The sequence below is a fragment of the Polypterus senegalus genome, chromosome 7, assembly GCF_016835505.1.
Source record: "Polypterus senegalus isolate Bchr_013 chromosome 7, ASM1683550v1, whole genome shotgun sequence".
NCBI lineage: Eukaryota > Metazoa > Chordata > Cladistia > Polypteriformes > Polypteridae > Polypterus > Polypterus senegalus.
In genome coordinates this window covers 170,482,618-170,494,611 of record NC_053160.1, presented here as the reverse complement: position 1 = coordinate 170,494,611, position 11,994 = coordinate 170,482,618, and the positions used below count along the sequence as shown (strand labels likewise).

General features: G+C 38.8%; 1 protein-coding gene across 1 annotated transcript; it reads right to left on the bottom strand.

Moving 5' to 3' along the window:
- Positions 1-2,739: 2,739 nt before the first annotated feature.
- LOC120532091 (jerky protein homolog-like) lies at positions 2,740-4,194 on the bottom strand. The gene has a single exon (XM_039757995.1). It carries the CDS (start codon positions 4,192-4,194, stop codon positions 2,740-2,742), a length of 1,455 nt encoding a protein of 484 aa, XP_039613929.1.
- Between the last annotated feature and the right edge of the window lie 7,800 nt (positions 4,195-11,994).

The window sequence follows — 11,994 nt, the reverse complement described above, 5'->3', positions numbered from 1 at the left end:
CAGGAAGTCCGTTGTCATTTTCTAGCATAGCTACCAACCAGAAAGAATCTCCTGGGAGAGGAAGGCATTTATGGGCTGCAAAGAATCAACTCAATGTCAGCACTGATGCATTCTAAAGTCTTTTGCAATTGCATCAACGGGTATTAAATGGGGGAACCTTTTTCTGTTTTATTCCCTTTCTTTGCCAATGTCCAAAATTTCATATAAAATAAATAATTTTAAAGCAATTCATTTGACAAACTAGTTAACATTGAGCTCATTTGTGGCTACAATGCAACAAAAATTGAATAGATAATTGCTCCATTATATGCAAAAGAAGTAATTTATTTAATAAAAGTTGTTATATTAGACAGTCAGTCAGTCATTATGCAACCCACTATATCCTAACACAGGGTCATGGGTGTCTGCTGAAGCCAATCCCAGCCAACACAGGGCACAAGGCAGGAACAAATCGCCGGGCAGGGCACCAACCCACTGCATATATATTAGACATATTTTACATATTATATATACAACCAGCATTTAATTTTTAATATTTTTTAAACAGTACCAATCATTACAATATGTCAAGGAAATCAAAACATTACACAGACAAGCATTAGGAAAAAAACGATAATAAAAAAAGCTGGTGTAGGGCTTGCATGTTAAAATGAACTCCTCATTACTGATTGTACTCACTTCTTTATTTGTACACCTTTGGCTAATAAAAGTTTGATTAAAAATCATTTAATAAAATTCCTAACTAAGGAAGACACCAAATTAATAGACATTTTAACCCTCTTTGCTTTGAAATCTTCTTCTTTGTTGAATAAATGACTAGTTTTGTTTAACTCAATAAAGGCATTTAGTATTCTGCGAAACCACATAAATGAATTCAGATTCACTAAAACACAAGTCCATAACATTAAAAAACATTTAATAGCAGATAAAAGAGGCTTAAAACTAAAATAATAACAGTACACTACTCAACACAAGCATTATGGGATGGACCATCCAGTACTTTCATGTAAATTACACTTTGGTGACAACCAATTATATTGTAAAATGATATGCAGTCAATTACATAAACCTACATAATACTAACAGTATTATGTACTTAAACAAATGGAATGTGAAATGATTAGGAAATTTAAATTAAATAATATTTCATTTGAAACTGAAGACATTGGGTCAAATGCATAAATACAGTAGACAGATTGGTTCAGGGTGGCTTAAATAAATTATTTATCTCCAAAACTACTATACTTCTGCAAAAATTTTGTAAGTCATTCATAATAATAATATGACTAAATGAAGCAGACTGCAAAAATCCTGGTTAACCTTAAACAATTTCCACAGCAGTCATCGTTGGACATTTGGTGGGTTTAACCTGTTTTTGTAGGTTACTAGAATATGTAAAGGACCAAACCAGACCAAAAGCAATAAGCCAGTTTCCTGCAACAAGACAAACTTGTAAGTCATTTGAAAATGATGGGTCAAATTTTTGAATGTTATTGTACACAGGTCTCGGCGTTTAAGTTGGATATCTCAGAAAACACTCATTCTAAAGTTTGTATCTTTGCTAAAATGTAGTCATTCAGGAGCTCAACACAAAGCCAAAAAAACACAATTTTCTGATAAAAATGAAACATGAAAACGAATTCATGACTATGATCTGTACACGTGATTGTAATGACCTCATAATGGTGTCACACACGTGCGATTGGGAGACATCTGAAAGGCTTTAAGAACAGTACTACCATGATGGACCAGGGGGAGGCGAGCTGCACTAACTCTCTTTCTCAGAATTCTGCAGACCATCCAAGGGAAATTTCGCCAGTGATGCTGTCACTCCCAGTCCTGGTGCCATGGATGATGTCACTTCCAGTCCAGAGGATGTCACTTCCGGTCCCTGGATTTAAAGCCACCATCTTTTCCTGTTATATTCAGTTCAGTTGTGGACTCAAACCTGTGATGTTCTCGATCAATATAAAACCCATTTGCAGCCAGAGCACAATATACGGGTGGGTGCCCCAAACCTTTTTATGTCAATGTTCTGCTTTTGTGACAATGGCTATTCTGCCCTCACGATTGCGTGTCCGTGCAAAGCAAGACAGATAGCGAACAATAACTCCAGTAAACTTGTTTCTTGCTCAGAGTGAGGCTTTTACTGATAAATCTTTCATTATTGATTGTAAAACAACAAAACACAATACAAAAGGTGCTTTCAATACAATGCTCATGCCAAACAATCAGTCCACAAAGAAACACATTATAAAAAAATCAGTTAACTGTGGCAGATAAACATTTTAACAAACATTTACAAAATAATTACAGTAGGGTCCCGCTAATCCGAACCCCGCTAATCCGAAAATCCGCCTAATCTGAACAGGACTAGGGGAAAAAATACAGTAATTTTTATAAAATTTCTGAACTGGGAAAAGTAAAGAAAACAAGTTTTTTCAAGTTATGTCGTACGTTTAATGTACATTTAAGAAACTTGTAATTTTTCAATTTCGCTGTCTAACTAAAAATCCAAAATACAGCCTTACTTCAAATTGAAACAAGTTAGAATTTACTCACATATGTAGAATCCATGTTCTGTACAGCATTTACACAAAACGTAAAAAGCAAACCATTATCTAAGAGGTAAAGTCAGTGATCTTCTTCTGACGCAACGAACTAAAACGGCTTGAAGAAGCAATGTTTCGCCAACGCCGCATAAACATAACATCTGTTGGGGTTGCATCGGCGTGTTGCTCAACGTAGCAAAGCGAGATCAAGGGCACTGGCTGCGGCAGTGTGTGGAACAACATCAGTCGGCGCGTCCCCTTCCTCCTCACTGTCATCTGCGTCGAGATCAGCTGACGTTCCCTGCACAGCTGCCACAATGTCATCATCTGTGTATTCTTCATGGTCACAGTCGTCAACGGCCGTCCACTCTTCCACGCACTCTTCTTCTGCATTTTCACAACCTGGCATTCTTTTCACCAATTGAAGAAGTTCGCAATTTTCTTTTGTCGGGGGGAAAACTGTTTGGACAAACTCTAGCTCAGGCCAGAGATTTTTCCAAGACTTCTGTAAGGATTCCTTGCGTGTGTTTTCCCAAGCTTCAGCAACCCAGTAAATAACATCTTTGATGTTCATTTTCTTGAGTTTATCCAAAATTGTTAGCTCTTCATTATCTTCAAGTAGGCTACGAAGAAGCATTTTTCTATAATTCTGTTTCAAAGCCTGCAAAACCCCTTGGTCCATTGGCTGCAAAATCGATGTGACATTTGGTGGGAGAAAAATAGCCTTGATATCATCGCAAACAACTTGCATTTCTTCTGGATGTGACAGAGCATTGTCTATAAGTAACAAAGCACGAGGAGGCAATCCATTTTCTTTGTTAAACGCCTTTACTTTTGGCACAAATTGCTTGTCAAACCATTCTTGGAACAAGGCACGATCCATCCAAGCTTTCTTTTGATTTCTGTAAAAAACAGGGAGAGAGTTCATGTTCATGTTCTTAAAACAGCGTGGTTTTGCCGATTTGCCAATAACGATTAGTGGAAGCTTATTTGTGGCAGAAGCATTGCTGCAGGCCAACACAGTTAGGTACTGTTTATCCATTTTAAACCCTGGTGCAGATCGTTCCTCTTGTGATGCAAGACTTTTGGTAGGCAATGCTTTAAAGTTAAGTCCTGTCTCATCTGCGTTGTAAACTTGCTGGGGCGAGTAGGAAGAAATGATGCATTTGAACTCCTCAAGGTATTCAACATCTGCTTTGTTGTCCGCTGACAATTTCTCCCCAGTTATTGTAAGCTGCCTGATTCCGTGTCTTTTCTTCCATCGGTCTAAGAAACCACAACTAGCCGTAAATGATACGTCACCGTCCATGAGCTTGTTCAATTGAAGCGCCTTTTCTTGAATTAGAGGGCCAGTGATAGGGATTCCTTTCTGTCTTTCTTGTGTAAACCATAAGAAAAGTGCTTCGTCCAATTTTTCGTAAGACGACACTGTCGTCTTGCTACGTTTTTCAATCGTTTTTTCACTTGTGGTAGCGCAAAACTGCTCAATTTTACCTCTGTTCTTTTTCCAATCGGAAATTGTTGCTTTCCCGACACCAAATTCTTTCGATAACTGAGTGGCACTTTCACCTTTGTCAAGTCTTTTCAACACTTCCAGTTTTTCTTTTAATGTACACGAGTTATGTTTACGTTTGCTTGCCATGATGATTAACAGCAGGGACAAGCACAGAATGTAAAGAAACCACACTACACACCACTCACAAGGACTCACAAAACACAGGGCAAGTGCGCACACGAACAATAACATTGCACAAAACACATCACTCGGCAGTAGCAGGTGGCACACTGACTCAGTGACTCATAGTTTGGGAACGGAAATCAAGAGGAATGCGTAGGTCTAGGTCACTGCCCTTCCGCTACTACTCACGTACCGCCCGTCATATCGATTTTACCTCCGATCACAGTTACACTACAGTGCAGTTTAAATAGCAGTGTACTAGAATATGTAATTTCTTACCTTTAATTCTTGACACATCAGATGCTTAATACGCCTCATAAAGTCAATATATGGCATTATAGGACAAAACTCCGCCTAATCCGAATTTTCGCTAATCCGAACAGGGTTCGGTCCCAATTAGTTCGGATTAGCGGGACTCTACTGTATTTAAAAGAGAAGCATGCAGGCATAAGAAAGAAAGAAAGAAAGAAAGAAAGAAAGAAAGAAAGAAAGAAAGAAAGAAAGAAGTTACAGCACTCAGACATGACAATATGGAGGAATATGCTGGGAGTCACAGGTCAAGGCTGTAAGATCAGTAAATGCAAGTTGTTTGTGGTAGGAAAAGTTTGGAAGCTTTTGAAGGACAAAATGATGACATGACTTTGACGCCTTCTAAGAGCAAAAGGTCTGGTGTGAAATGTGCCCAAGGGTATGTTATGAATAAAATGATTAGAAGAGCATCTGTGTGGTTAAGAGATTAAAAATAAAAGGATTTGTATATGGACATGAAGTGAAGAGCCCTGATCAGAGAGGTCTGTAAAAAGTGTGTTTGTTAGGTTAGACTGCCATTCAAATTAGGGAGCACACTCTTCTGAGTTTAGTTTGGATGACTGTCACCATGTTCTTATTCTCATGGCCTCTTTTTGATGGCTCTTTTCTGAGGGACTATCAGGCCATCTTGGCAGTATAGAATTCAAACCATAAAAGGGGTACTGCAGTAGATTTTTTTTAATGAATGTAAATGACTGTTTTTATTTTTTTATATTCTATATTAACAGGGGCACCAGACACTATCCAGATTGGGGTACCAATTAAATTTTGAAACAAACCATAACATGGGGTTCCCTCATACAAATGGGGCCTAAATGTAAAATGTGGCAGAGATAAGTTCATTGGTGCTGTCAAAATTAAATCAGAAAGCCAATCTAGGATGAAAGGAATTAACACACACTTGGAGTCACTCTGTACATTAAAAATTTGACTGACTCACAAATGGTGGTAACACTTCTCAAATAAACTTGTCAATTACAGAAGTGCATAATTAGTTTAATTTCTCATGTTCTTGCTAGTTACTGATAAACAGGACCCTTGGAGTCAGAATTCTGCTACACTACAGTAGATTGCAGTGGTTTTCTTATCAGTGCTTAACCTTGTGCTAAAGTAGCAGCAGGACTGGGTCACAGATCAAGAGGCTTTAATTAAAATAATTTCTGAGAGTGCTATAGGCAAAAGCTAACATTTAACAAGGAGTGTCAATATATTCAACAAAGTCATTCAGTATAATCAATTGTGATGTGTGAGTCGTTGTCTTGCACTCTAAAACACAAGGTTGAGTCTCAGTACTTTAACAAAACCAGCTTTATTCAACTTCAAACAGGAACAGCAAGGTTATTTATTGCAGCGGGAGCTACCACTCTCCTATACACAGACACAGCAAACGGGCAGAGTCAGGGCCAGGTCAGTAGCCAAGATATACTGTTCCCTAACTTTATAATGTCCCTTGAATCACCCATCAGCGACAAGGGCACATAGTGCAATCTCGATCAGCTTGTAGCTGTTTCTATGGCACTCTGCTGCTGCACTGCGAACCTGTGGTTGCACACACAAGCAGTCCTCCACAGACGCAGCAGGCGGGCTTCGGCGTGCCATCCCGTTGGTGGGTCTCCTAAAAGAGTTCAGAATCTTCATACAATATATAATCAAATCGTGAAAATCAAAGATATCAATAAAAATGAACTTTCCCAGTGTGGCTATACATACCAAAAAAATACAAGCAGATGCACCCTGCTCTGCACCAAATAAACATTGGAAAGAAACGGGCAGTGTCTCACAGTGGTTAAGGTTTTGGAGTTCAAATCCTGAGGTTGTGGGTTCAAATTCTGCTATTGACCCTGTGTGACCATGAGCAAGTAACTTCACCTGTCTGTGCTGCAATTGTGAAAACAAAAGAAATCTAACTGATCGGATCTCAGATGTTGTGACGATATGTGAAAAGGTGTCGGCTGAAAAGTAAGTAAGCACAGTCTTTTCCCATGCAAAATGGGGAATCTGTGCCAAAGTAGGTAGAGTATTGGTTCAGCGGTGTGGATGTACATACTTGAGAAGCACACAATCAGCTTTACATATTAGATTTTTCACATACGTAAGAAATTTTGTTTCATTTTTTCGTATCTAGTACAGTCATGACTCCAGGATTGTCCTCTTAACATTTCATTGCCTGAATAAGCATATGTTAACATTTATCTTTATCCCCACCTGCACAAGCCATTGCTTGTTACTTCTTCCTGGATATTTGGGGTCCCCTTGATATTTCATTATTTTGATGTCAGCATAGGTAGCTTGTATTTTTGCCATAGTGATTCACCCTGTGTAATTTGGCAGTCTGACGTACAATCAGAGCAAAAGCACAGAATTCCAAATGAAAACATTTATTAGTAACGTTTTCTTTTTTTCATGTTGTGGGCTCCTGGAGGATGGAAGGAGCAGAAGAGAGACAATATCTCCTCCAGGACTCAAGAGGGCAGCCGCTCTGGTTTCGCTTTGGGGTCGCGGAGCGTGAAAGCTCAACCCTGTAGGGGCCCGTGGTCACCACCAGGGGGCACCTGGATGGTTCCTAGAACACTGGACTGCAGCACTTCCGCCACACCAGGAAGTGCTGCAGGAAGACCATCAGGGAGCACCTGAAGCCCATCCGGGTGCATTATAAAAGGGGCCGCCTCACTCCATTCAGGGAGGCAGAGGACGGAGCTTGCGGAAGAGGAGTGGAGGCGGTAAATAAATGAATAAAAGAAAGTAAAGGACTGAGTCTAATTGGAGTGAATTGCAATAATGTATTGTGTGTGTAGAGGCAGAAGAATAATTAAAAGTGTGTGCTTTTTGGGCTTGGCTGTCTTAGTGTCTGGCGGTGTCCGGGCTTCTTTCACAATCTGAACAGTATACTAAAGTGCAAGGCTTTCTAATCAAATTTTTTAAATGCATTTTTGAAATATTTTCATCTATATATAAGGGATTATGCGTAAAACAGGTATGAACCAAAACCTATCAGCCTGTAAACTCATTTGGAACTGATCTAGCGTCTCAAAACTTAAGATGTTGGTTACGTGGCTGTCACTTGCCATAGTAACTTTAGCTTTTAAAAAGAATGTTAAAAGCTCTGGTATTTTACATTTGCTTCTTGCGCAAGTCAGGTCTTGCGAATAAAAATCTTTGCCGAGTTATCAAAAACTCATTACTGCTTTGGTCAGTATGTTTGTCTGCCTGCATTGGAAACAACAATGCAGTAGAATTTATTGGTAGAGAAGGCAGCGGGAAAAAAAAAAAAAAAATTACAAACAAGCTTGTGATTTATTAAATCAATCCCCTCAGTAGTCACAAAACTCATTTTGTATGCAGAGTGCTTCTGTCTCCATAAGACAAATGAGTGGTCTATGCAAAAGAGAAATGGCTGCACTAAGCTCAGAGTAATCAACTTGTGAAATTAAACATCAAAAATGCTGAAATGATTGTGTGTGGCAAAGTGATTTGTCTGCAATTAGAATACACACTGCATTACTCAAACAGATGCAGTATATGGGATGTTAATGAGCTGGCATTCACTATTAAGATGTTTAAAATACAACACAAGCCAAATAAAACCTGCAGGTTATCAATAAGCTGTAGGAGGTTAAAAAAGAACATTTATTTTAGGAACTTATTTTTAATAACTAGCATTTTTTCCTTGATGTCTAATTTGTTTTTGAATAATGTTACATTTTTAACTGTGTGGCTGAAATGAATCAAACAGTAGTCCATTTATTTTCTCTTACTGTACTTTAACTGTCAATGCCAAACATAGTCCTGAGTGATGCCAAACCACAAGCTCTCCGTAGCGTCCATTCTAGCAATCGATATGCAAGCAGGAGTCTTCTAAGACTTTTATGTCTTGACTAATCCACTTTCCGATATTCCGGAGAGCGTGTGCTGTGTAAGACACAGGCAGGTGACACAGGCTGAAGGTTCTGTTTCTCTCATGTTGGGGACTGATTATACAGTGGGATGCAAAAGTTTGGGCAACCTTGTTAATAGTCATTATTTTCCTGTATAAATCGTTGGTTGTTATGATAAAAAATGTCAGTTAAATATATCATATAGGAGACACACACAGTGATATTTGAGAAGTAAAGTGAAGTTTATTGGATTTACAGAAAGTGTGCAATAATTGTTCAAACAAAATCAGACAGGTGCATAAATTTGGGCACCACAAAAAAGAAATGAAATCAATATTTAGTAGATCCGCCTTTTGCAGAAATTACAGCCTCTAAACGCTTCCTGTAGGTTCCAATGAGAGTCTGGATTGTGGTTGAAGGTATTTTGGACCATTCCTCTTTACAAAACATCTCTAGTTCATTCAGGTTTGATGGCTTCCGAGCATGGACAGCTCTCTTTAACTCACACCACAGATTTTCAATTATATTCAGGTCTGGGGACTGAGATGGCCATTCCAGAATGTTGTACTTGTTCCTCTGCATGAATGCCTTAGTGGATTTTGAGCAGTGTTTGGTCGTTGTCTTGTTGAAAGATCCAGCCCGGCGCAGCTTCAGCTTTGTCACTGATTCCTGGACATTGGTCTCCAGAATCTGCTGATACTGAGTGGAATCCATGCGTCCCTCAACTTTGACAAGATTCCCAGTCCCTGCACTGGCCACACAGCCCCACAGCATGATGGAACCACCACCATATTTTACTGTAGGTAGCAGGTGTTTTTCTTGGAATGCTGTGTTCTTTTTCCTCCATGCATAATGCCCCTTGTTATGCCCAAATAACTCAATTTTAGTTTCATCAGTCCACAGCACCTTATTCCAAAATGAAGCTGGCTTGTCCAAATGTGCTTGAGCAGACCTCAAGCGGCTCTGTTTGTGCTGTGGGTGGAGAAAAGGCTTCCTCTGCATCACTCTGCATACAGCATCTCCTTGTGTAAAGTGCGAATGGTTGAGCGATGCACAGTGACTCCATCTGCTGCAAGATGATGTTGTAGGTCTTTGGTGCTGGTCTGTGGGTTGACTCTGACTGTTCTCACCATTCGTCTTCTGTCTCTCCGAAATCTTTCTTGTTCTGCCACTTCGAGCCTTAACTTGAACTGAGCCTGTGGTCTTCCATTTCCTCAATATGTTCCTAACTGTGGAAACAGACAGCTTAAATCTCTGGGACAGCTTTCTGTATCCTTCCCCTAAACCATGATGGTGAACAATCTTTGTCTTCAGGTCATTTGAGAGTTGTTTTGTGACCCCCATGTTGCTACTCTTCAGAGAAAATTAAAGGAGGAGGGAAACTTACAGTTGACCCCCTTAAATACTCTTTCTCATAATAGGATTCACCTGTGTATGTAGGTCAGGGGTCACTGAGCTTACCAAGCCAATTGGAGTTCCAATAATTAGTTCTAAAAGTTTTGGAATCAATAAAATGACAACGGTGCCCACATTTATGCACCTGCCTGATTTTGTTTGAACAATTATTGCACACTTTCTGTAAATCCAATAAACTTCATTTCACTTCTCAAATATCACTGTGTGTGTCTCCTATATGATATATTTAACTGACATTTTTTATCGTAACAACCAACGATTTATACAGGAAAATAATGACTATTAACAAGGTTGCCCAAACTTTTGCATCCCACTGTAAGGGTACATAGGAGGAATGATTTGGTTACAGCGCAGTCACTCATTTGATGTCCTGCCCCTGACCCAAGGAAGGTCACCTGAATGAAGAACTAATAAAACCCCCAGACCCGGTGGGATTTTACAATTTGTATTAAAAGAAATTTACTTACATATCTTTTCTACTATTAAAGTTTAAATATGTTGGCCTAGTTCTCTTTCTCATGAGCGAGGGGTTGGTGTGATTTGAACGAGGTTTTGTAAAATTTGACTTGCTTGTATGGAATTTTGTTTGATTTTAATGAATTCAATGAAATGTTAAAAAAAAGAAAAGAAATGAAAGATGCCATCTATATAACCTTATCAAGCATATTTGAGCAGTCACTTGAGAGGACTGGAAAGTTGCAAATAGGACTGCAGTCTTCAAGAAGGAAGACAAACTGGATCCTGGTAATTGTAGATCAGTAAGTCTTACTTCTGTGCCATGCAAAATTATGGAAATTACCAATAACAGCGCACTGCACGTTATGCACTTGACTTATAGTTTTCATCATGTTTCTATGTACGTTTAGCATTCATTTGACTCAGAGGTTGATGCGCTTGCTGCTTCCAGAGCAGCTCTTGTTTTCTCCACCCTAGCGGCCCGCTTCTTCTCTTCTTCAGTTGGCATCTTTTCACATTAAAACTGATGAAGTCAGTGCTTGTGTTGCAATTACTTTTGTACGTTTCTCTTAATTTTTCACTTAAGCTGGCACTTAAGTGTTCAATCTGCCTCAAGAATGATTTAAGATATGAAGAGGTAGGGGAAGTGACGGCAAAGGTGGTAGCGATGAGAACAGTGCCCTTATGCATGTACCGCACGGCTGCCCTGCTGCCCACTTCTAAGAGTTGATTCTACAATAAAATAAAATAAAGATAAAAAGAGTAATAAAAATCATCACCACAAAAGCAGACAGTAGAGTTCATGTAGTATATGTGTACCAAATTTCAGGTCGATAGTTTGCGAGCTACAGGTGATTTAAAATCCTGGACAGACAAATGGACAGCCGCAGTAGTGTATTACATAAGAAAATAATAATAAGAAGTAAATTAGAAAAGTACCTATACAAGAATAATGTACTAAATAATGGCTTGCATTTTTATTTTTTTGCCAATCAAATTTTATTGAGGCCTTTAGGACATCTTGTGTCCAATGCCTCAGTCAAATGCTGTTCCCTATTAAGCCTGTGTGTCTAATTCCAACTTTAATCATGCTCTAATCCGGAAATAACAGGATTATGATTGCTTTGACTGGAATGGACATAGACAGCCATCGATTTATTAACATTATCGATAAGTCGTAAATGTTGGATAAATCTTTCCTTTACTGAATTCTTTGTTTTACCAATATAAATTGTTTCACAGTCCCAACACTGAACACCATAAATGCAATATTTAGAAGTCAATTGAAAATTTTTAAATATAGACAGTTCAGTTGTAGTAAATGGATTATATATTGTTTTTTTGTCAATAAATGGAATGACCCAGGCAAATTTATTTGTCTTTTTCTTTTCCTTACATGAGGCATGGACTAATAAGTTCTTTAAATTTTTGTTCCTCCTGTAAGCTGTAACTTGACATTTTGAACAAGTGAAAATGATTTTTGAAGCTCTTGAAAATTTGATTGGACGATTCTGACAATTTGTTGTGCCTAGAAAGAATACGTGAAAATCATCGGAACAGAAATCATATTTTGTGTAATAGTAGTCGGGGACTGCGGAGCAATCAATTGGGAAGTAACTCTCTCAGTCCCCAATGTCCTTGATTGAAAAAAAGGTGACTCTGATCCTGAAGTATACCATACCGGCCAGAACTTTCCAGCATACCATCT